The sequence below is a fragment of the Lottia gigantea genome (genome assembly GCF_000327385.1).
Source record: "Lottia gigantea unplaced genomic scaffold LOTGIsca_223, whole genome shotgun sequence".
In the NCBI taxonomy this organism is placed as follows: domain Eukaryota; kingdom Metazoa; phylum Mollusca; class Gastropoda; family Lottiidae; genus Lottia; species Lottia gigantea.
In genome coordinates this window covers 148,241-175,368 of record NW_008708585.1, presented here as the reverse complement: position 1 = coordinate 175,368, position 27,128 = coordinate 148,241, and the positions used below count along the sequence as shown (strand labels likewise).

Sequence of the window (27,128 nt, the reverse complement as noted above, 5' to 3'; positions counted from 1 at the left end):
TTTCCTTCTACCATTTCCTACCCTCAATAAGTTGACAAACTGCCAATTTCTGTAATCTGATGTAACTGCACATGCAGTATTTCGTTTTTACATTGCATTTGAACTTGGTTCCTCATAGGAGTAGCCCCGTGTGCTACAGACTGTGCACGTTAAAGATCCCTCGACAGTTGGAAATCGAAAGAGCAGGCTAATGCCAATTAAATGCAGAAAAGGAGGGCGTAACACTCCACCATATTATCCAGCTTTTACAAACTTCGTCTTATACTTTGACTGCAATAACCACTTTTCTTGTATCATGGAATGCGGAGCTTTTATTAGATTACAGCCAAACAAATCCCTGCATTTACATTTACAGACTTTTGTGATACAAGAAAGGTGGCTATTGCAGTCAAGGTATAAGACGAATTTGTAATAGCTGGAGATTGAGAAGATGGTTTTTTACGAACTTGTAAATCTAAATTCTTGTCCTTTATTGAAATATATTGCTGACGTGAACCTATCATCATCGACAATTTATTTATAATCTACTGTATTTCACCCTTTTGCAATAATATCTGTCTCATGGTGATATCTTATTGTTTACATATTGCATAACTACATATCATATTCTCTCTTTTTCATATCTGATTAAATATAGCTCGTGGAAATTCCATTTAGTTTAATTTCCGGTTATTTTCCATTCTAAATCTAACGGCATTGCTTAAAATCACATGTTCATATATCTATCAAATCAAACGCCTTTTTGGCAATTCCACGAACCAAATGCCTTTTCAGCTTGGGGTGTGTTATCACCGATAAATTCTGAAATACTGGAATTGTGATTTCTAGCTAATGCACCTACAGAATGAGTGAATTAACGCACTGAAAATAAACAAAATGGAATATCTAGAACTGTGTTGTTATCTTGTATCTCTGTTTGCATATTATGTTATCTTTTATATTATGTTATTGTTAACTTCTTATTCTCGGAGAAAAATGTTCTCCTATTTTGTTTAATGTTATAATTCATTATGTTTTTTTGTCTATTACGTCGTGTTTTGATTTCGCTCTGCAGTATTAAAGTATATTTTATCAAATTTATTCGTTTTAGAAATGGTATAGATCACGAGAAGCTGAAATCTCTACCATAATTGCTAATAATACGTCGTCAAGAAATGGATTGAAAATGAAATTGGAATTTTTTTACGTCGCCCTTTTGGTTTAATAAAAAATGGCGAAGCTGTGAGATTCGCAATGAGGTTGAAGGAAATCTCAAAAAAACAGCGACATCTACTCTTAATTTTATTTCCAGGTATCGAGGGATGTTGTTCCATTTGAACTGTGTTTATTGTTTTCTATGTCAGATTGATCGGTTGCATTACTAAAAATCACGCGATCATGCGTCACTAAAAATCGGGTATTTCCATTCTGTTACGTATGCAGGCCTAAATTGTTATCAAGTTTGGAAAATCTGGGTTTTAATTTCCCGTTATAGTTATTATAGTAATTTAACCTTGAATTAGAAGACAATAACATCGTCTCAAGTAGACGGAAATTATCAGATGTCGGTTATGCGAGGATATACAGCTACAGAATGCCAAGCCCATCTTTGTACCGCAATAGCAGGACCTGTTAATTTTCAATGTTACAATATTATGGCTTATGGTTCAATCAAATATCATTTACAAATACAAGAAAAGTGGCAATTGCAGTCAAAGTATTAGGCGCAGTTTTTAGATGCCTCAACGGTGGGTGATTCGCATATAAAAAAAAGTGCACTTTTGATCTATGTACGTTCGTCAGCAATGACATATTGCCTTCATATGTTGGCTTCCATATATTGGTAAGCACTACGATGTAGTACTAAGACGACCCTACAGGAGCAACATTCATTGGCTGGTTGCTCTGTTTCTAAACCTTTTGGACCTACATTGTCTATATTTAGACACCCTTAGTATCCCCACACTCTACATGATCAAATAGGTGAATCGTTCGGCCACAAATGACAAATGTTTGAATTAGTCGCTAACCTTACATAACGCTATATACAATTTGAAAATTGTCCACGAAAACAAACAAAGATGCTTGAACACTTGGCGTTTCTGATTTAATATATATAATTCAATAAAATGAACTTAATTAAATCAACAATTTTTACTTTATTGAAAGTCAACAATGACAATAAGGAGATAGCTAACTTGTATTAATATGCACGAAATATAATACAGCTTTAAAAAGTACGACATATACAAAGTACAATATATAAAGTATACAAAGTACAAAATATATAAATGATACAAAGTACAATATATAAAAGGTAAATGCTACTATTCAAATTACAAACAGCTCATGTGTGATAATATCCTAATCAAGATTAGTGTCAAAGAGTAGAATTTCTTGAATTCAATAGATGACTTATCATGATTCGTTATAGAACAAAATATTCTTCTTATCCAAAAAAAAGTATCTAAAATATTTAAGATCAAAGAAGCCAATTTTTTACAATAGGATGTGGGACTGAATAGTTTTTGATGTAAAATTTTCTTAACTTTTTCATTGCATCAAACTTAAATAGTTTATTACGGTGATATTAAAGAGTGACTTTATATTCATGCAATACAAAGATTTATAATAAAACGTAATATAAATATGCAAATGAGATTAAATGGTGTTACGTAGTTCGGTACACCATTGGGATGATCGGCAATGATGTATGAATGATTGAATAAATAAATAATTAAATAAATATTGTTAATAAATAAGTAAGCGGATAACGCTATATAATAAATGCGTATTTGGTATCAATACCAAGGCTTAATACACTTTACACTGATCAATAGCATTACACATTTTTGGTATATGATACTTAATCAAATATCGATGTTATTTGAAAAGAAAATTTTAATTATCAGTCCCGTGTATCTAGTTGCCCCATTTTAAATGGCTACCCTTAATTCATGGCAAGAGTATTTACATGTAAATAAGATCCTTGAGAACCCACGTTGCTATCCTTGTATGGCTGTTTGCAGGCCTAACAAATAACACCAGCCAACTAGTTTTATAAATTACCACCTCTATTCAGAATTCACACACGAAAAATCACATACAGATATGGCTCAGCAAGCAACAAAAACTTTAAGAAAGTTTGATGTCTATTATATACGAGGGCTAGCGAAAAACATCATCACTAAAAGGGGAGACATTAGTGTTCCTTAGCGGTAATGCATCTTCAAATGGGAAAACCGAAAATGGGCCATGCACGAGACTATGGTTTAGAAATTCACCACAGAGCGGATACGGGTCTACAGGGGAATACGGTGGTGGCGTGAAAGCTTCATCATCTTTCAGGTACAGTTTTATGTCAACTGGTGAGCTCGTCGCTCGTAATCTCTGCCCCGTTTCTTTCTCGGACTCGGACTGTATTATTACCAAGTTATCGTTGCAAGTACCTTTTTCAGATCTCTTTTTGGTTAGGTTAATATTCGGACCGATTACCTCTGGGTCGTAGGGAGCACTTGGTGCTCGTGGTCTCATCTCGGAATGTTTTATAAATGCTGAACAGTCGTGGTTACATGTATGAAGATCCAAACACTTTTTAATTCCTTGAAGACTCTCATCCTTCTCTCCAAAACAGCCATAAACGCTATGGATCGTTGGAATGGAAAGCGTAAAGGACTTGGAATCCCTGCACCCTTTCAAACTCGTAATGATCAGATTGCCTGATGTATAGTGGTACGAAAAGTGTACTAAAGTCTGCAATATTTGGAATTTGGCAGCCTTTGGTTTACCATATCGATCTACAAAACATATAAATGGTTCTTTACAACGATCTTCTATCAAACACCATTCATCATGTTTGGAATCGATTAACGCCTTCACGACGCTGTTTATCCTGATTCGAACACCATAAATGTTGGAACATCGTTCATTAAATGCTTGTATTATTTCTTTTGCGACTGCAACTTTCATCAGTTCCATATCACATTGTTTGGAGGATACTTCTGACCTTAGAAAGGTTCTAACAATTGCACACTGACGTTCGAATACATTTCGACTGAATTTCCTTGCTTTATGACCTTTGCAAGTAGTACCCTTACACCCTTTTTTCTCGAAACTGGCTGTCCAAATACAACCATGGTCATCTGGTGAAGAATTCAGAGTGCTCACATAGACTAACCCCATGTTCGTCCTTCGATATAATTCACGTCCAAATTTGTATCCAAAATTAATATCAATACGATAGTCTTATGAATGAATTGCACAATCTTATAGTAAACTTATAGTACACTCAAATAGCGTGTCCATTCAAACAAAATAAACAATCATGATATAAGTATCACACTGCACTGTAGCTTTATATATACGATGAACAATCTCGTCACGAGCAAAGAGAGAACACAGGGAATTTGAAATTGAAGTTTCTAACAGGAAATTTTCCTCATTCCCTTCACAACAATCAATTTAGAAGGCGTGGTTTAATTTGAGGAAATATTAAAACATGCCTGATCAAGAGAGTGAAAAAATCATTGACTTTTCGAACCCGAAAAGGAGCCATATAAGGTGCCGAAAGCAGGACGTAAAACACTAGTTCATTTTCATCAGCCGCTGCATGTGAATATTTTCGTCACATTCAGAAGAAAATTGTGGCTGAGCGAGACTGCCTGCACCACGTTGCAAGCTGCAGTAGGCACCTTCGATTTTCTGCTTACACAAGAAAGAAATAATAAAGTGTCTTATGAGATTTGGGAATTCGGGTGACCTGATTCAGTATACTATACTCGTTCATCTCCGTAATGCCAAGCTATTACGAACCTCGAACTTATATTTTGACAACCGAAAGGGCGCTCAATACTTAGTTAAGTAGACCTTAAAGGGGTGCAAAGTAGACAATGAGTCTTTAATGCATATAATTTGTGAACGGACTTGAGTGGTAAACGTTAAATATAATGGCCATTGTTGTGGAGGTTTGTAATTATGGTCTTTTATTATTAGGGTGGGGAACACTAGCCTAAACATGCATAGTCCGGAATAAATCATGATGTATGCATATCTGCTGACAGTGACATATTTAAGTGGTTAATTGCGGGAACACTAGCCTAAACATGCATAGTCCGGAGTAAATCATGATGTATGCATATCTGCTGACAGTGGCATATTTAAGTGGTATTTCATCATTTAATTTCCGCAAAAAAATCGAAATTCACGTGATGGTTTATTTACAAACATTGTGATATACAGTTTGACAAAATATTAACATGGGACCTTAATATATTTAAGGGAAATCCAACGTCAAGTGGTTATCTACTACGTGAGTTCATAACTCTCCATGGGCCCATGGGTACATTAAATTTATCTTGCAGCTTATGTCAGCTCAGTGGTGGCGCAACATTTTATGGGAATTTCTGCTTTTTCTAATATTTCAACATCGGTTGTTTTCCATTATTTATAATCATTATTTTTTATCTATTAGACAAATAATGCAATCTGCCTATCGTGAAAGTATCGCTGGCGTTCTGCCAAGTTCAGCTTTACGGAAACTGCCGAGGATTGTCGAATGCTAATAATACTGTAATACTTGGTAGGATAAACAAGAATGTCCGGTAGCGTTAACGACACATCTCAAATATATAACATCTTGTTCAGTAGTTAACATTTTATTTCAGAACAAATTGATTTATTGGAATTCAACAGCTGAAAACTTCCGGTTGCACAACATGACCCAACGTACTCCATCAAATTATTAGCACTCTAATAATTTAATATTTGAATCTTGAAGTACATCCGCAGACAGTTCTCCACATTTAAGGGAGTGATCTGGGGTTTGAATATATTACAGTCTTCAGAAGTACTAGGATGTACTAAAAAATCGCATTATCTCTTTAAGTATATCTCGAACTAGATATTTCGCTTTCTATTTCTATGGGGGTCTTTTGTCTATATACGACCAAATCTGAAGAAAAGACGAGTCATTAATTCTGGACACACGTGGATTTGAAAGCTCAAATTTCGACAGCAAACTGTGAGCACTATTACTGATTAGCTTAGCTTAGTGAAACAAATGTAGAATCTGTCCCTTTAAGTTTAAAGGAGACTGCAGGGTGATTTTTGTCGTATCCCTGCTTTCAGAACTAAGACAAATTTGGTCTCAACAAAGGATCTTTATGATCTTTCAAATCTACTCTGTTCTCACACTGTTTGACTGTGATATAAATATTGTCAGCAGATTTCAGAATTCTTTGTAACTTATGTTCCATTCACCAAATTGAACAATTTCTGCATAGAAATAGTACAGTTTTCTAAAAAAAAAATTGAAAGTAACATAAAAAAAGATATTATAACAAAAGTTCTCAATGTTAAAAAAAAGTGCTTAATAATGAATTGTTTGAGTAGCAACATGATTTTAAGGTTCTGTTTACAACATGATTTTAAGGTTCTGTTTACAACATGATTTTAAGGTTCTGTTTACAACATGATTTAAATGATCTGCTTACAAAATGGTTTCTTAGGATCTGTTTTAAAATTTTTAAGTTAGATAATATATATTTCTTGAGCGACACTCCCAAAGTGACACCGGTCCTTTCCTCACAGATGATTCCACTGAAGGTAAATCTGACGCATTTTTTTGCCCAAAATGAAAATACCGTTAAATCGTTCACGGGTGAAAACGTAAGTTATATCATCTGATTCTAATTATGGAAAGTATTACGGATACATTGCAACGATACTCACCGACTAAATTATTGAATTTCTTTGGTTTATTTGTCCAGAGCACACCAAACCAATATAAGGGTATACCAGAAAGTATAACAAGCAGTCCCATACCGATGGTATATGGTTTCTGATAAATCGCCAGAACTAATAAGCCAATTCCAACTAACAATTCTATTATAGGTATTATTAAATAGGTCTACAAAATAAACGAGTAGAAATGAAAGGAAGAGGAAGAGCACACTGAATTGATTTTTATGCCTGTTTTGTTTTATATCAGTTAAGGTAATGTAATACTTGCATGTTATAATGTAATACTTGCATTGTGTAACCTATATTCGTGCATATAAGGAGTTAACACCGAATTTCGTCAAAATTAAAAGACAGAAATTTCTTTTAATGACTTAGATGTTTCTACAGATATTTTACAAAATAATAAACATTATTTTGTTTCGATATTTTTTATGAATCCCCCACTTTGACACATATTTTATGAGTAACCTACTCGACAACGGCTGCAAAATGCGTCACCTATTTTCGTGTACAATGTTTGATCTATAAATAAGTGGAGAAAAACACGTTGTATGGTTACCCAGTGGTATAATTAACTTCTCTTAGTATTTATCTTTAATATCATTTCATTATAACTAATGACAATTCCTTCAAAGAACAATGATTTAACAAAAAAATAGTGACTGACAAAAAAAGATGAGTAAAACGTAAGAGTGATTTATTGCTAAAAGTCACAGAAACAGCATAAGAATATGGCCCACTTTGTGTTCCATAGAATTTTTCTGCTGACACAGAATTTGCAAGTTTATCACGTGACTTTGTTCACTGGAATATATTCTAGCAGACGACACTTGGAATTTTGATTTGAACTTGGGATAATAAGGAAATTCGGCTGATAGAAAATTATGATATTTGGTGTTAACTGAAATCCGCCATTTTGTATATGTTAGAAATAAATAATAAATTTGACGTGGCTTTGAAACGACAAGAAAAATTATGCAGGTTGACGTTGTATAGATTACTCCAATGTTTATCAAAACATGCAAATGCGGTGGTCACTCGAGGTCGCACATGTTAATCATTAATTATTTCCAGAGATGTACGAAATATAGGTTAGCACGTAATTAGGTTATTTGACTGTACTATTACAGTAAAGACTACAGATCCTATGTTTTGGCTGAGAACATAAAATGATCTCCTAAGCAATTATACCATAGTAGTTATTTCCCTTGATTTCACCGAGAATCATTGTTATCTTGTGTTGATGTATAGGATTTTGTATATTATTATGTCTTAGCAAAATCCATATGTCACAAGGGTAAAAGGTAAAACAAGTCTTCTGTATGCTACAGAGTGCCATGGTACATATCTCATATACCACCCCAAAGTCTTTTTACCAAACGGCTTCGTACCTTGTATGGTCTGGAAAATTGAGGCTGTTTGTACCTCAGATACAAAAGAGTTATGACTACAGCTATTCCCATGCTTATGGTGCAGAATGCTGTTAATTGCATCATAGTAGTTAAAGTACCGGTAAATAGCATAATCAAGGTCCATATTAACTGAAATAAATATTATTAAACGTAAAGAATAGAAGCGATTCATAAAGCACAGCGGTAACGTAACTTTCACAGTAGACCCTTTGGAATGCGGCGAATATCAAGCTACATCTTCTAAAAATGATGTTGGTGTTCTGCAATCGATTTCAAAAAGCGGACGTACATACATGTATATACAAACAAAATGCATTGAAATTCGTATAAAAGCAATATGAACACTCGTCAATGAAACTGCATGGACAATGAAAAATTATTTCTGAAAATGTTTGAACTTTGAATTTTGATGCAAGACTTACCAAAATGATAATGGCAGGCCAAGGAGTTAAATATTGAACATGTATCATACCGAATAACCTTGGCATTTGACCCACTCTGGCACCAGCAAATAACAATCTGGTAAAATAGTACAATAAAGTCATCGATTTGTTAGTTCTCTTTAGGAATAAAAGAATGTAGATGTACAAGTTTATTTGCAAAAAAATTACTCCGATTGCTATCAGCTGGTAAAGCAAATATGTCGACTATAATAAAGCCTGTGCGCAAATCATAGAACTCGGTTGAAGTATTGACTCTTTACAGTTTGCTAATTTACTGAGGGGGTATCAGTGAAGTGGAACCTCACGAAAGGTTCAAAGAGTCACCTTAATTTGGAAACCATGCGAGTGTAAACACACGCTTCCATCCGATACTGATATCGCAAACTTTCAGATCTTACTTACCTGGAATGCCCCATTATAGCAGCATTTAGAGCACCTATAGAAGTAGTAGCTACTAAAACCGACATCAAACCTGAAAGTGGGCGATATAATCTTTCTGTAAACAACTAGAATATAAAAAGTGGAACAGCTGGGTAGATATGTTGTTGCAAGCTTTAGACTTTTCATTTCGTTTATATATAAGGTTTTCATTGAAGTATATACACTACTTTACAAGGTAGATAACCAATAGAAAAATATAATAATGTATTTATATAAATATTTAACTTAAATAGTTGAGGGATGAAGGTCTATTGTTGTGAATTGGCTTTAAATTCACAGACTCATCCTGGAACAACTTACGATGTCAGAGTGTATCGTTCTATAGCGATGGCTTCCGTGTGCAGGGAAATTAATGTAAGATTCTGGCCGTTCGAGGCGAGAAATTGAAAATTAAACGTGTTAGGCCTAGTCCCACTCTTTCCATTTTTTCTACCTTGAAGGTTAATTTTTTGGAATATGAATGACTTCTAGGTATACCTTTCTGTCCCTTGTTTCATTCTAGTGTATGTGACAAGTTGTATATTTTTGGGGTTTGACCATGGGCCAAGCCCCGACACCCAATGGCCACGTCATGAATTGGGGCGTTCCTCACCTTGGAGAGACACGTCTCATTTCTTAACACCCCGTCCATCTCCATAAGGTATTTTGTAGATGCGCCTCTGTATTTGACGTCAGGGCGGTTAGAGAACAGAGGCCTTGACCAACTGTGAACAAACAATAATATAATATAAGAAGTGTACCTACCAGAGCAGCGGCCGTGGTTTTCATTAATTCATTAGGTGAGATCAAGGTGAAAAACAAGATATTAATCAAACAATATTTGATGGTAATAACTGGTAAAGCAATATATACAGATCGCGGTAGATCCCTGAAATGGATGGTTTTATATACATGTACGACATGCAGTATGCCTTATAGCAAACCTCTGTGTGTATTTGCTTTTTGAAGAATCTTAAGCGGTTCAATTTACTAATTTTGTGTATGGTTGCGAATTAGAATAGCGGTCATAAGTTCCAAACGCAACTTTTATGCATCTGAGTAGCGATTTGCGTTCGGAACTCGTGGCTTCCATCATTATTCACAACCATACGCAACTGGTAATCGCTATGGTGTGTTGCACCTTAACTGAAGAATAATGATAGGGTAACAGAGGAATATACTTCGACCCGTTTATATTAAACTCTCTGCAAAACCATGTTGAATAAATTACACAAAGCCTACCTTTCGGGACGCTTTAATTCTTCACTCATAATGGTCATAACTTGCCTGAAAGTAAACAGAACATTATCTGACATTTGTTTCCATTATAAACTCACTGAAATTTTAGAATCCAACCATCTCCCAAGAACTCAATTCGAATTTAGAAAAAAGGCATTTGACACCATATTGAGAAAGTGAATGTTTTATAATTTAATATTTAAACATATTTAAAAAAAATCTACAGTTTAACTGCCATATCCCTAGATGGTAAGCCCAAAGCTCATTTACTTTCTGCTAACAATTTGCTTATATTTTGCGTTCATTAAAAGACCTCCAGATAGAATGTTATATATTTCAAAGTCCCGGTCAAATTTGAAGATGAGAAATTTTAATTTTTTTCTGGGTTAATGCCCTAGATAACTATCTCTACGTGTTTTTAAATACACTTCATTATTCATATTCAAACCTTATTCAACCTTATTCTATCCACAACCCGAGATTCTAAATTTGTATATATTACCATGTAAGTTTGTATGCCTGTGTATAAATAAAATGTTTGGCTTTCAAGAGTTGTTGGTAGCTTTTTGTTACTTTGAACTGCTTTTTCATTAAGTGAAAAACAGTTTGAGTCTATTAAAGCCGTAACAGCAGTTGTTAGCTCATATCAGATTTTATCTTTTTGTTTCAACAATAAAATATATTATTATTACTAATAAAACTTCATCATTTGTATCATTTCTAACTATAATAATCTCGTTCTTTTCATATTGAAATATGCATCAATTATAGGTTTTTGTTTTTACGTCAAACTTTAAAATCTGTATGTAGCTTAAATATAGGAATATATATTATACTTACCAACCGTCGTAAAAATATAGAATAAATATTGCTATGGCTATAATACTTACCAGCCACCGCAAGAAAATATAGAATACTTATTTTGTTAAAATATAGCAATGGCTATTCCTTCAGGTTCTTCAGATGTTCCTTCAAATGGTGACTTGAGATATTCTGTTTTTCCTCGTGTTATTATACTTACCAACCACTGCGAGAGAATAGAGGATAAAATATAGCTATGGGTATTATACTTACCAACCACCGTAAGACAATAAAGAATAGGCTAATATATATATTTGGTTATTATACTTACCAACCACCGTAATACAATATTGAATAAAATATAGCTATGGGTATTATACTTACCAACCACCGCGAGAGAATAGAGGATAAAATATACCTTTAGGTATTATACTTACAAACCACCGTAAGACAATATAGAATAAAATATAGCTATGGCTATTATACCTACCAACCACCGTAAGAAAATATAGAATAAAATATAGCTATGGCTATTATACTTACCAACCACCGTAAGAAAATATAGAATACAATATAGCTATGGCTATTATACTTACCAACCACCGTAAGAAAATATAGAATACAATATAGCTATGGCTATTATACTTACCAACCACCGTAAGAAAATATAGAATACAATATAGCTATGGCTATTATACTTACCAACCACCGTAAGAAAATATAGAATAAAATATAACTATGGCTATTATACTTACCAACCACCGTAAGAAAATATAGAATAAAATATAACTATGGCTATTATACTTACCAACCACCGTAAGAAAATATAGATTACAATATAGCTATGGCTATTATACTTACCAACCACCGTAAGAAAATATAGAATAAAATATAGCTATGGCTATTATACTTACCAACCACCGTAAGAAAATATAGAATAAAATATAGCTATGGCTATTATACCTACCAACCACCGTAAGAAAATATAGAATAAAATATTGCGATGGCCATTCCACCAGGTTCTTCAGTTGTTCCTGCAAATGGTGAGTCTAAATACTCTGTTTCTCCTAGAGCTAATTCATAAATTCCACCGATGATTATTAAGAGTAAAGCCGTGATCTTTGTGCTTGATAAAAATGTTTGAATTCTTCTAACATATTTCATATATAAACAATTCGCTACAACTACAGTGACTGAAAAGTAATTGGTATATCATTTTATGGCATATTATATTAATGTTACATGTAAATATCAAATGGTTCGTTCCTCAAAATCTGTGTAATTCAGTCTTGTTTCTTGCTAGCGAGTCAAGGCATCGAGCTCACTTCTGGAACACCTGGCGCCATTCTGCCACTGTATTTGTCACCTCGTTCTTTGCGATACTTCCATACCATAATACGTTACCTAATATCCAACCAGCCAACAGCTTGACTCCGAGATTCATGGAAGTATTTTCACAGTCGGGAAAGATTGGTTTAACGATGTACAAAGCAGCTGTGTAAGAAATAAAAGACCAAATTGGCCCAGCTATCAAAGTGACATATCCATACACTAACAAAAATCCTGGCAAAGGACCGAGTCCTTTCAAGACAAAGGCATAAGGTCCACCAGCAGTAGGAAACATGGTTCCAAGTTCAGCAAAACAAAGAGCTAATCCCATATTGATGAGTCCGCCAACTAACCAGACAATTACAGCAGCTCCTGGTGAACCTGCTGATTGCAAGATGGATGTGGGTGAAATAAATATAGCAGAATGTCCAGAAATCGCAACGATAATAGCAACACAATGAACTAAACTCAAGGACTTTTTTAACTTAGGCCCAGGAGCTTCAATAATAACCTCCTGCAGCTCACAATGGTCTTCCATGGTGTCACTTTCCACACTAGTACTTAATGGTTTTAAATAATCATTTCGAGTTGAAATCTTTGCATCCATCTTATCGTATATCAACAGATGTGCTAATCTACCAACAATGCGTAAGTGCAAACATTGTGCACTGAACATGTATGTATGTTGTATATCCCGGATTTTAGAACACGTGATTTGTATTTTTTTTTAAATCATCAAATAATGTCATTCTTTTGATCGTTTTTGACATTGACATACGTATACAGGGAAGTTGAATTATGCTAGGATTTTTCAGTCCATACTGCAGATATTTCACATTTCCAGTCACTCTTTCGCGTTAAACAGTTATTTTTAGAATACTACATACTCCATTGACTTACACCAACAAAATTACATTCTAATTGTCATAGTGTTGCATACTGTTGCATGGTATAACGATTTAGTCGAACATCTTGATCACAATTTCACATGAGTAAGATCAGTAGTATATTATGAGGTAGTTATCAAGTTAATAACTAGAACACAACACTGCAACCACATTTACACACCTAAGTAATAGGTCAATAATACTCTCTGAGTCGTGGTTTATTTCATATAAATGGTAGATAGTCCTCATCCGTGTATGTATATGTATATAGAAATCAGCAAAGCGTGAAACTTCCGAAGTTAAAAGGCTAGCTTTATAACGGTCAAATGCAAAATATCACAGTAATATAATAGGATTAAAAAAAACTTGTATGACCACTATTTGTATAGGCATCTATTGGCTCAACAAACACGCAACAATCCTCAGACATATAAGTATGGTGGCTCATCATGGCCACCGTTTGCCTACGAAAATATATGATTTCACAGAGCAAAGATCTTCTTTTTTTTTATTCCCGGATTTCGTCCGACACTATGAAGAACTAAAAGGTAATCTTACTTTATATCTAGAAAATAAATATCTTCAAGTTGAAGCAACAATTGGGTAAAGTCTGTAGTGAGTCCGATGTCGTTGGATAAGAACAACTTTAGCTTATATACTTCTTACTTGTATCAAATCTTGAAATATTGAGTAATTTATGGAGAAATCCCAAGGCAATGAGTTCAAATAAAGTGATAAATATAGAGATACAGAAAACCCAAAAGTACAATTGTTCCGAATCGCTAACACTGGTCTCAATACTACACTCAGGGGACATTCAAGGGGAAGGGGAGCAGTACAGCGAGAGAAAGAATAGAACTTGGGAGTAGTGAGGGCATGGGATAGGGTTAAAAGTACAGAGGGGAACAAACAGAAGGAGATTTGGGAAAGAGGACAACAAAGAGGTTGGGTACTAACATACCAAAACAGACAGTAGACGAAACATTTATGGATGGAGAGACAGGGGAAAGAAGAATTTATCAGGAAGGTTGCCCCATTGGCATTTAATTGAAGAGATCGTAGAATATTTACAGGAAAGAAAAGGCAGAAGGTTAATCCCTGAGACATCAGGGCATTTTAATGGTAAATAGAGGATAGAAAGAGACGAGAGTGAGGATTGTCGAGAGTAAATATTTGTAACAGGGCATTGGTTGTTTTTCTGTTTCATTGAGAAGTACTCATTGTACCACCGTGCAATGCTTCGAATTATAGTACTCCGAAGTCATACTATGGATGGCCATCCCAGAAACCGCTGGAATTATTGTCTAACTCCGTTAACAATTATTAATGATATAAAACATTTTCGAAAGTAATCTCAGTGGTCAAATAAAATTGCAGAGAATTACCTCCCTTCGGTAAAACGTATGTCAAACTATTTACTATTGTAGACTTCTGATATAATTTAATAATAATAGGTAAATAATCATATTGTAAAATCAGATACCGCTATTTCTAGAGGAAATGGCCCATAGTTCTTCATGGATGATAGAGATCGCCGTTCGTTGCCTCGTATTAATAGTTCAAAACTTCTCGTTAGAAATATACGATTTGATTTGAATCGTAGATCGTCGTGTTAAATTTTGATATGGGTTTATCATAGGAAATATTGGATCGCAAAAACGGTTATTATGACTCGCTTGAATTGAACCCTTGCAAGTGTTTCCAATCGTAAAATCGATCTCAGGCCCAACCGGCAAATTTACCAAGACATAAAGCGCAGCTCTAATGTTTGTAGAGTTTTTGTGTAGATTTGGATTGAATACCAAATGAGAAAATATGTCAAAAAACATAACGAGACCCATTCATTTATGTAATAAAATTATTTTTTCTATTTTATTTAAATTCTCTTATTAAATATTAACACTATTTACAACTAATTGATGTACATTATGTTCCTTTTACCAATACCAATACTTTCTGAGCCGAAACAGTCCAAAATTCTGAAAGATAAAAAAAATGACGTAAAAGTATTTCATTTGATTCTTAGTTTTAGTAGAAATTCAATGGTCACAGATTATGACCGCTGATTAAAGCCCAGGGGCCCTTTCATGGTGGAAAGTAGGACTCGAGCAACCAATGGTAATACTGCTATATTCTCTACATGTAGTTCTACCAGGTTGAATAAAACAAGAGATTGATTCAATGGATTGTAAAAGAGGTTTTCTAAATTGTCTATGTATATGGGTATACTGGTTGTAGACGTCTGTGAATCTTTCAATTTCACTAATGTGTTTGATAACGTCACTAATTGCAAAATATGTTTTAGCACATCAGGCATTTTGCGATCAGTGTCGTCATTAAAGACTTAGTTTTAGTTGAATTGCAGTGAAAATTGGAATGGTGTAAATTAACGCTATCAGTGTCCGTGATACACACACAAAATGTAAGAAATCTTTTTACAATCCTCTTACAAGTTCTCTTTTGATGCCATCTGATTGTAACAGTTGTTGAAAATACAGTTACATCGAGCTTGACCTGAGTATCACAAATTTTGACTCTCATATTATTTAGAAACTCGTCGAATTTGATAGTGAATTTATCATACTGTTTTGATACATTTTCAACAAATTGAACTCTATATTTATCTTGCCATCCTTATATTGAATAAGGCAATAATTCATCTTGTGAATAGGAAACTGTCTTCCCATACAGAAGACTGAATTTTACAGGGTTATGATAATAATGACCACTTTCCATTATCTGCAACCATACGCAGCTGGTTATCGCTATACATGTATAGTATGAGAGCACCTTTAGTATAGAGTATGATAATGTTTCCTTACCAACTAGATCTTTAAATTCTTTTGGTTTATTCCTCCATAAAACACCAAACCAATATAAAGGTATACCAGCGAATAATATAGCTAGTCCTATACCTATTTTATGTGGTTTTTGGTAAATAGCCAAAACTAAGACAGCAATATTAACCAACAGTTCAATTATTGGAATAATAATAAATGTCTGAAAAAATGAAAAATACAACGTTTCACTTCAGTGAAGCGCATATACGAAGGACTGTTCTCTCTACTGGTCAAAATTCTCACACCTTAATCGGTTTTCAATTAACATTAGCTGGGTTACATTTATACTGATTTTCAACAACCACTATCAACTTGCAGCATCTTTTGGAATCTGGATTAAGTAGATCATAGACTGGGAAATTTTGTTCGTTTGAAGTCAGCGAGCATCCAGATGATTTCCAGTGGTAGTACTCTGTCAATTTTCCAAATGGATCTTACGCTCTTGACGAATTGGATGCATCTATTATGATATTCTAATCGACAGTTGGCATGGAACTGAAATTTCTGACAAAAAGATGAAAATTACCTTATATGGTCTGGATTGTTGAGGCTGTTTGTACCTCAGATACAGGAGAGTTATCACTACAGCTATGCCCATTATCGTAGAGAACAATGAAATAAATTCTATCATCGTTGTTAGACCACCAGTATATAACATTGCTAGAGACCAACCCAGCTGCAATTTCAAATAGAACTTTTATAGACTAATGAAGCAATGCTATGCACCTTAAAATAGAAACTATTCCTTAATTCTCAGTATGGTTCTAGTGGGTTCGTTTCCCATTTGAGCTCATTTTATAGGACAAATCAAAAACAAAAATAATGCTAAAAGAATATACAAAACCATATCTAGCCATCCATAAGAACATTAAAGTCTTCATAGTCTATACCAACTTACCAATAAAAATATAGCAGGCCATGGTGTTAAATATTTAGTATGAATCATTCCAAGAATAACAGGCATATGACCAACTCTTGCACCCGCAAATAATAACCTGCAAGAACCAAAACAAGGCAGATTGAAGATGGTTGAGATTTTTTTCAATTTGTTAGTGTTTTTATAAACAAAAGAGTAAGGCTCAAGAAATGCCAGTGCAGACAAAATGTGTCACAATTAACAGTAACGATGCAGGAATTGCAAACTCAGTGGAAAGTGTCTTGGCGCTTCGATCCATTCAAAAGGATTGATAACGCTGCGAATATGAAAATCTTTTTATACTTGCATGGAGGGAAATATGACAAAGTTTCTTATGCTTACCTTGAATGTCCCATAATTGAAGCATTTAAAGCTCCGATGGAAGTCAACGCTACAAAAACTGATATTAAAGCTGTAATTGGTTTATATAATCTATCCATAAATAACTGAAAAACAATTTTATAGTTTAGAAGGAAGGTGGAAACTTGGCTAAAAGGAATGTCATACTTTAATCAGCTTCAGAAGCCTTAATACCTGACAGGGATATTTGGATTTTAATTGAGTCCTTGTAATACTTTATTAATTTTTTTACCCAGTAGCTTTCAATTGTTGAGACCAGGTCCAAAACAACGATAATTTCGACGGAGGATGTCACCAACGGCTAGTATCTTCCAGAACAACTTGTGCCACTTTGTGAATTGGGCTGTCAGCTCGGCATACCTTTCTGATTGAGTAGGTAAATCCAGCTAGAATCAATCTTGAAGATGCTGATGCCTTTACTAGTCCATAAGTAGCAAGTAGACACTTACCAAGGCCACAGCAGTAGATCCTAATAATTCTCGAGGAGAAATCACAGTAAAGTAGGCAATATTGGTTAGGATATATTTAATAATAACAATCGGGAAGGCAATGTACACTGATCTTGGTAGATCTCTGTAATATAGAGCATAGTCATGATTTGAGTTGGCATGTGTCAAATGGGTTGCAGAAAGGTTATGCAATGGATAAATCCTCGTGAAAGTCTCCAGCTGTAAGAAACTGAAATAGAGAGATAAGCGATATATTGGTATCTTTTCTATGAAATGTATGACCTTACCTTTCCGGGCGTTTAACTTCCTCTGTTAGTGTGGTCATGATTTGCCTGTAAATACAACATATATGTACTGATAAGCAAAGACTAGCTAAAGGTAATGTCCAAAAGTATATTTATATGCCAAAAGTATATTTATATGCTTAAAGTATAGCAATATGCCTAAAGTATAGCAATATGCCAAAAGTATATTAATATGCCTAAAGTATATTTATATGCCTAAAGTATAGCAATATGCCAAAAGTATATTAATATACCTAAAGTATATATATATGCCAAAAGTATATTAATATGCCTAAAGTATATTTATATGCCTAAAGTATATTTATATGCCTAAAGTATAGCAATATGCCTAAAGTATAGCAATATGCCTAAAGTATATTTATATGCCAAAAGTATATTAATATGCCTGAAGTATATTTATATGCCAATAGTATATTAATATGCCTAAAGTATATTTTTATGCCTAAAGTATATTTATATGCCTAAAGTATAGCAATATGTCTAACGTATAGCAATATGCCAAAAGTATATCAATATGCCCAAAGTATATTTATATGCCAAAAGTGTATTTATATGCCTAAAGTATATTAATATGCCTAAGGTATATTAATATGCCTAAAGTGTAGCAATATGCCTAAAGTATATTTATATGCCCAAAGTATATTTATATGCCCAAAGTATAGCAATATGCCCAAAGTATATTAATATGACCACAGTATATTCATATGCCTGAAGTATATATATATGCCCAAAGTATATTAATATGCCCAATGTATAACAGTATGCCAAAAGTATATTAATATGCCCAAAGTATATTTATGTGCCCAAAGTATATTTATATGCCTAAAGTGTAGCAATATGCCTAAAGTGTAGCAATATGCCTAAAGTATATTAATGTGCCCAAAGTATATTAATATACTCAAAGTATAACAATATGCCAAAAGTATATTAATATACCCAAAGTATAGCAATATGCCCAAAGTATGTTAATATGCCCACAGTATAGCAATATGCCTGAATTGTAGCAATATGCCAAAATATCAATCAAATATATCTCTCTTATACTAACCAGCCACCGTAAGAAAATATAGAATAAAATATAGCAATGGCTATTCCACCAGGTTCTTCAGATGTTCCTTCAAATGGTGACTCGAGATATTCTGTTTCTCCTCGAGCTAATTCATAAATCCCTCCAATCACTATGATCAGCAATGCAAATATTTTGGTACTGGATAGGAACGTCTGTAGTCTTCTGACATATTTCATGTATACACAGTTAGCAGCTACTAATGTAACTGAAATGATGAAAACCATCTTCAAGATGTGTTACTTTAATACCAGTTAGGCGCTGGCATACATACAGGAAATTGAAGTTTCGTTCACGTGTAATCATTAAGAAATGCTTTAGAGACGACTTGTATTATACTTACTCATAATCCATCCAGCTAAGAGTTTTACGCCTAGGTTCATTGACTCGTTTTCACAATCAGGGAATACCGGTTTAACCAGATACAATGCAGCTGTGTAGGACAAAAATGCCCAAAATGGTCCAGATATCAGAACAACATATCCATACATGATCAGAAATCCTGGAAGAGGTCCTAACCCTTTCATGACAAAGGCATAAGGTCCACCAGCAGTAGGAAACATAGTTCCAAGTTCAGCGAAACAAAGAGCTAATCCCATATTGATGAGTCCGCCAACTAACCAGACAATGATAGCAGCTCCTGGTGAACCTGCTGATTTCAGGATAGACGTTGGTGCTATGAAAACTGAAGAATGTCCGGTAACAGCGATCATTATGGCTGCACAGTGAACAAGACTTAATGTTTGTTTTAACTGGGGCGCTTTCGGCTGAATCGTAACTGGAGGTGAATTACCAGAAGGTGGTTCCCCATTAGACGATGATTCTTGTCTAAGAGAATCCGGTGTAGCACCAGTTTCTGTGATTGATAAACTACTATCTGTAGTAAATACTGGGTTGGTATGTCCATTTCTGTTGTCGAATTTGTTTAGAGTTACTGTCTGGTTTTCTTTTGATCTTTTCCTGAAGAGAGGCATTTTGCTGGTCGTGATTAACTATTAATAGATTGACCTTTTTCACAGCACAAGTACCACAAAAAGCATCGAATTCCCAACAAATTTAAAACAAAACGGTAATATCTCACAAAAACACAAAAATTCGCTGTAATAATAAATTTACTTATTCCATAGCACAACTACCACAGACAGCATCAAAATGGCTTACAAATTAACGAAAACCGTAATATTTCTTTATACAATAGCACCGAAAAATTCACTAGCACTAAAACTGCACTAGCACCAAAAATTCATTGTAATAATCGTGTACCTTTTAGTTTCTATTGATACTTTCAGTCACACGGTGCTGGATGACGTCGGCTTTTTCAAAAATGATCTTATATCCTGTCCTTTGTAAATCGATGTATAAGGATAAATTTCCAGAGAAAGCTTAACACAAACTTTTCTCTTGATATTTGAAACAGAAATTTGTTACATTAGTAATATGTTAATATATTTGTTTTACTTTTTAATATCACACTGAATCTAACATGCCCATCATTAAATTTGTTGTGAAAGGCTCCAATCCGTTACATGAATGATTCGCACATTTTTGGATGAACAAAGATAGACTGAAGGTTTGTCGAACTATTTACAATACTTTATAAATGTACACGGATCTTGTTATGTTACTTCCCTGCTCAATTCACGTGTACTGTTTAACGTTTAAACCGGATTTAGATAAACGGTAGCCGAGAAATGCACCGATCTAATTCCGGCACAAAATGCTGACTCATTGGCATTACAATGCAGTTTTCTATTGTTATTTTAATTTTTTAGATAATGTTTCAAGTCAGTTAGCTTACTATATCCTCATTAGGATTTACCGAGGTATAAAGTTTTCTCTAAAATAATCCTTATTGGATGCATATGATATTCTACAACGCAATTAATGTTCCCATGTCCTTCCAAACATTTGTTAATTTTATGCCTGCCCTTGGTATTGTGTTTTTCTGACCACAGAAAACCGTTATCGTGCCATGTGGTGTAGCGGGAAATCTTTCCATGTGGGGCCATGGGCATGAAAATGCTCAAATCTTGCCATTTTCAACTGAAAATAATGGAAATTTTTTTGCCGGGGGTGAGGGGGGGGGGGGGGGGGGGGGGGTTTGGCATGGCACCCTAAATACGCCACTGCTCGTGCCACGCGAAGTCTGCATGCTAATTAAACATGACATTTCTTGTGCTTTGGTAGGAATTGTAATGGATAGATGTTGGATTTTTAATGAGTTTTTGTAGAAAGAGTAAAACTAAATTTTTCATCAATCAATCCTCCAGAGTAATGTTTTAGATCACTCGAACCGACATCTTTATTTACTAATTACATTGACTACTTAAACCAACACTTTCTGTACCAGAACGTTAAACGACGTACGCTTTTATTTTTTTAACCTATAGAAATAAAAATAATGTATATATAATGTAAAAAGTCGAGATTTTTTCATTTCACAGAACTATATCGTTCTTTATTGTACACCTGCCGATTCAAATTGATATCTCTTATAAATCGGGTGTCCCAAAAAAACGTCCCAAACTTCGACAGGTAGTATCTCAGCAGTTGGTAAACTGATCTCACAGATATACTTCAAGATGGTGTTGTCCAATCCTGAAAATATGAAACTCATCGAATAAAAATTGTACAAGCACAAGCACTTTCAATCTGTGTTCAATTTGCCCTCCATCTTCTTCTACCACCATTTGCAACCCTTTTTCCCCCAGATGCCAACAAGACAGGACCCCATCGCATACTAGCAAAGTATCCCAAGCATATCTGGAGGAGACTACACCAGAATTTATTCATAAGAATGACATGCAGTTCCAATCCCCAGACTGTAATCCAATGGATTTATGTCATTTGGAATCAATTTAATGTGTTCTTTTGATAAATTAAATTTTTTATGTACAATCAATACTGTACATTGATAACTTCATAATTTACATCTACATAGCAAACAAACTTGAATCTTGATATACATCTAGATAGCATACGATTAAACTTGAATCTTGATATATATCTAGATAGTATACGATTAAAATTGAATCTTGATATATATCTAGATAGCATACGATTAAAATTGAATCTTGATATATATCTAGATAGCATACGATTAAAATTGAATCTTGATATATATCTAGATAGCATACGATTAAAATTGAATCTTGATATATATCTAGATAGCATACGATTAAAATTGAATCTTGATATATATCTAGATAGCATACGATTAAACTTGAATCTTGATATATATCTAGATAGTATACGATTAAAATTGAATCTTGATATATGTCTAGATAGCATACGATTAGAATTGAATCTTGATATATATCTAGATAGCATACGATTAAAATTGAATCTTGATATATATCTAGATAGCATACGATTAAAATTGAATCTTGATATATATCTAGATAGCATACGATTAAAATTGAATCTTGATATATATCTAGATAGCATACGATTAAAATTGAATCTTGATATATATCTAGATAGCATACGATTAAAATTGAATCTTGATATATATCTAGATAGCATACGATTAAAATTGAATCTTGATATATATCTAGACAGCATACGATTAAAATTGAATCTTGATATATATCTAGACAGCATACGATTAAAATTGAAAATTGATATATATCTAGATAGCATACGATTAAACTTGAATCTTGATATATATCTAGATAGCAAACGATTAAAATTAAATCTTGACATATATCTAGACAGCATACGATTAAAATTGAATCTTGATATATATCTAGACAGCATACGATTAAAATTGAATCTTGATATATATCTAGATAGCATACGATTAAAATTAAATCTTGATATATATCTAGATAGCATACGATTAAAATTGAATCTTGATATATATCTAGATAGCATACGATTAAAATTGAATCTTGATATATATCTAGATAGCATACGATTAAAATTGAATCTTGATATATATCTAGATAGCATACGATTAAAATTGAATCTTGATATATATCTAGATAGCATACGATTAAAATTGAATCTTGATATATATCTAGATAGCATACGATTAAAATTGAATCTTGATATATATCTAGATAGCATACGATTAAAATTGAATCTTGATATATATCTAGATAGCATACGATTAAAATTGAATCTTGATATATATCTAGATAGCAAACAATTAAAATTAAATATTTATAACTTTATTGTACATCTTAATAGTAATTAGTTTAAATTTATAACTTCAGTACATCTAGATATTAAATAAGTATCTTCACTGTACATGTATGTTGTAAGAAGTTAAAATTGATAATCTCAAAGATCATCTCTTGAAAGATAACGTATATTTTCCTATGATAGTGTTTTGACGTTTTGTAACTACGTTTCCTAGTTTTGCATATAATAATTGCATACTGATGAAAAAGTTCATACTTGAACAGCATATTTGATAAGCAAAACGATGACAGTGGGGTTTCTGTTTATTATGAGTTATATCAATAGAAACAAACTGGTACCCAACTGACTCAATCTGTCCACAACTGTCATAATCTGGGCTATCAATTGTTCATTTTCTTACACCCCGAACAATACCTCATCCATATAACAGTTTCTAGTTATTCACGCCCTACCCCCTCATGACAGATATTATCAATGGTCTGATCTAGAGTTTTAACCTGGCAGGGGTTAACTTTAGTCGAGATAATCTACTCACACTCCTACTTTCAGTTTATGATTTTTAAAATGTGTTAAAATCAATAACATCAATGATTCGAAAATCTGAAAGATTATCTACCTCATGAAAAACTATTTCATTCCAAATTGGAGGAATAAATCTTGTGTATCAATGAAATAATTTCCAAATATCTAACACAAAATGTATGTTCATTAAAGGAAGCCGATTTTAATTGTCAAATGATTAAAAAGAAAACATTGAAAGTGGTTGTTGGTTTAAAATAAAATATTCCCAAAATATAATGATAAAAGAATTAAAAATATTGACATTAACATGTGTTTTTATCTAAGCTATTTATAAAGATTGGTTGAACATTAGAGGTTACATTTTCCCCAATTTTCTGTAAACATCCAGCATTTGAAGACATTGTAACTGTAATTGAGGCTATTGAAACTTTCGATAGAAGAGGGTTAATTTAGTCATTATCATAATTTTAGGCTGATTAGAGAGGGATTTAGAATGTTTGTTTTAAAATAGATTAACCCTATGTTTAACAACTGTATTTACGTGGATTAAGATTTTCAATAGCTTCTGATCAGGCCCCTATAGGGTTAATATATACCCAGCATATTTAAATATAGGTATTAGGAACAAGATAAACATTGGAGTTAATTGGCTTAACAATAGGTAGTGGGTATTAGCATGTAGGTTTAAATGCTTCACCCTTGGATATTAAAACCAAAACTGCTAGATTTGAATTAACCCTAAAAGGACCATTCTTTAAGTAGTTGGGGTGAAAAACAATGAAAGGGAGCTATTGTGCTAGACAAAAAGCGTTGCCTTAACAATATGTACACCTAGTATTTAGTCAAGGTCTGAACCCTCCAGGCTCATTACATGTCATCGCAATACAGAGTAAAGAACCAGCAAGTCAAATCATTTGGATAAGAAGTCGGATTTATTTCAGACAAACTTGACACGAGTTAGTGATAACAAGTTTCTATTATATCTGAAGGGTGGAGAAATTACACCCTTATTTTTGACTATACAGGGTATTAAGGGGTGTGAATTTGCCCTGAACGAGACATCTACACTGTCTGAAGCTCCTGGGAACTTCATTTAGATATTGGTCACTCGACTGCACGGAGAAAGTTGGATATTTACATCTGAAAGTGGTAAGTAATTTTAAATGAAACTTATGTTAAAATATCTTATCGTATATTGTCATTAGCATAGTCTATGATAGGATGTGTGCGTGAGGGGTGGGGGTCTATTGTATTGCTGCGGCATGGCTTCTGATGAGAGTGTTATTTTAACAATTAATTATTTAATTGGTTTATTGGTGTATCTACATGACACTGACACACTAATGACAGTGTTATTATATACACAACTGTACATAGCTTGTAGTAATTTTGGTCAAATTGGAAGTTGATAACTGACCACAGACCAGCTACTGTGGAGATGTGTAATTTTTCATTTGTGTTAGGATATTACATGCATTTGGACTTGAATTTCTTTACTGGTTTGAAATCATTTGGAAGTCAAAAGGTTTTGAAATTTTTGTTATATTTGTATCATTTTCAATTTTTAGTCTAACTTTGCATATGACAGTTTTACGATAGCAAAAGATCGAAACTTGCCTGACAAAATGCCGTGTACATGCAATTCTGTTAGCTTTGATTCTGTTAATTTGCCTGAGAACCCTCTCTCTCTCTCTCTCTCTGCTCACCATTGGTTTGTAGATAGTCTTTATTACCTAGATATCAGATTATAGTTTTTACTTCAGGCAGTATAATCATGTCATAAATGTGTCACCATACTTTCCCATATAAAATCCCTTACCAAATATGTCAGTTGAATTGAAAGCCCAGAAAACCCCATACCTTGTTACAGGTAGAGCAGTGCCATTACCATTTCCATAGAATTCCTTAAGAACGCGATTCCAATTTATGGTAGGCTAATTTTAATTCAGAAACTTGTAATTCCAAAGAGGGACAGTTATTTTTCGACCATTTTGTTGACAGTCGTATGCTTCAGGTCTAACTTGCCCTTTTACCAGGGTTATGGTCTTCGAAATTCTTAAGGAAATTTAAATTCTTTTGTTTCAGGAATCTTAAACCAGTCAAAATGGAGACATTCTTTCGTAGAATCAGATCAACAACAGATTTTCACATTTCTTCGCCTTCAAAATCGAAGAGTCGACGAAATAGTTTGGGTATGAGTTTTAAAGAACCAAAGAGACAAAACACGCCAAATGATTTAGATGAAACGAATTTATGTAAACGAAGTGTGTCAATCCTGAACATCTCTGAAAGGATTCCAAGACCATCGAGTGTTCTCATTTCAGAGAACAGTCCTGGAAGTAATCGAATGTCAGAGAATGAACCTTCCAGAGAACCGATTCCGAATAACAAACTTCCTCCAAGAACTCAGACTTCACGTCGTTTGGACAATTTAACAGTCTATAACCAACTGAAACCACAATCTGTACCGTTTACACCCAATAACAAACTAAACAGAGACCATGATAATTCCAGTCGTTCCACGAGAAGGAGGTCGGCTTTACCTTTTGTTTCTTATAAATCTTCACCGTGCTGAATGCCTTATAAGGAAGTGATTTTTAGAACCCATCTAGAATATACTACATTTTCGTTTCAAATATTGCATCATTAATTGTCAATGTTGAAAAAGTGTGTTCATGGATATTTGAATTAGAATAGCGTAGAAAGAAATAATTGTTGGATAAGGACAGAGAGGTCTGTAGTCATTGCTGCCTACATAGATGTATGTTGAAGTGAATCATACGCCAAAAGTTCGTGTTCTATGAAATGTGTAACCGAAGCTACACCTCGTTTATCTCTAAGACTTGGGTCGTGATGATGTAGCCTAATGGAATATATTCAGCCTTTTTCTGTTATCTGTGATATTGTTTTGTATTTGTTAATTTTGTTTTCAATAAAAATTGTTATTATCATGAGTCTTTAAATTAATCACGCCAAAGACATTTATTCAAGACAAAGAGTTTTTGCCAACCCACTTTTGCATTGATGCAGAGGGATTGGCAAGGTAAAGGTATAGTCCTCCACATGGAAATGAAATGTGCGCTCGATGACCTTTCTTTCTGCTCTTAAGCTAATGAAGCATACGACGCGAAACATTTTAACAGAGAACGTTTCATGTTAGCTTTAATATTTCATAAGTTTTAAAATTTCATGAATGTTCAAGACAGATTTAATATTTCATGCATGTTTCATGATAGCTGAAATTTTTCATGCTGGCTTTAATACTTCATG

The 27,128-nt window shown here is 33.7% G+C and overlaps 3 protein-coding genes across 3 annotated transcripts; all 3 read right to left on the bottom strand.

Moving 5' to 3' along the window:
* Positions 1–3,147: 3,147 nt before the first annotated feature.
* Positions 3,148–4,161, bottom strand: LOTGIDRAFT_174890 (hypothetical protein; the record flags this gene model as incomplete). Its single annotated transcript, XM_009054753.1, has 1 exon — positions 3,148–4,161. The coding sequence occupies one exon, from the start codon at positions 4,159–4,161 to the stop codon at positions 3,148–3,150; it is 1,014 nt and encodes a 337-aa protein (XP_009053001.1).
* Positions 4,162–6,655: 2,494 nt separating this feature from the next.
* LOTGIDRAFT_144086 (hypothetical protein) lies at positions 6,656–12,902 on the bottom strand (the record flags this gene model as incomplete). The annotated part of the gene is made up of 8 exons (XM_009054752.1): positions 6,656–6,886; positions 8,112–8,261; positions 8,555–8,651; positions 8,978–9,081; positions 9,761–9,884; positions 10,238–10,282; positions 12,003–12,228; positions 12,440–12,902. 8 exons carry the CDS (start codon positions 12,900–12,902, stop codon positions 6,656–6,658), a joined length of 1,440 nt encoding a protein of 479 aa, XP_009053000.1.
* A 2,191-nt stretch (positions 12,903–15,093) lies between these two features.
* On the bottom strand, positions 15,094–20,735 carry LOTGIDRAFT_202174 (hypothetical protein). The gene is made up of 9 exons (XM_009054751.1): positions 19,531–20,735; positions 19,170–19,395; positions 18,104–18,148; positions 17,817–17,940; positions 17,350–17,453; positions 16,990–17,086; positions 16,618–16,767; positions 16,074–16,251; positions 15,094–15,230 (listed from the first exon to the last, which is right to left on the bottom strand). The coding sequence occupies exons 1-9, from the start codon at positions 20,159–20,161 to the stop codon at positions 15,178–15,180; spliced, it is 1,608 nt and encodes a 535-aa protein (XP_009052999.1). The 5' UTR covers positions 20,162–20,735; the 3' UTR covers positions 15,094–15,177.
* Between the last annotated feature and the right edge of the window lie 6,393 nt (positions 20,736–27,128).

What these genes read in the sequence shown, in the direction of transcription:
- LOTGIDRAFT_202174 (XM_009054751.1), bottom strand. Translation starts at nt 20,161, where the DNA reads ATGCCTCTCTTCAGGAAAAGATCAAAAGAAAACCAGACAGTAACTCTA. An exon ending in ATATTTTCTTACGGTGGCTG is followed by an intron (nt 18,149 to 19,169) that starts GTTAGTATAAGA and finishes TTGTATTTACAG; the next exon opens with GCAAATCATGACCACACTAA. An exon ending in AACAATCCAGACCATATAAG is followed by an intron (nt 16,252 to 16,617) that starts GTAATTTTCATC and finishes TCATTTTTTCAG; the next exon opens with ACATTTATTATTATTCCAAT.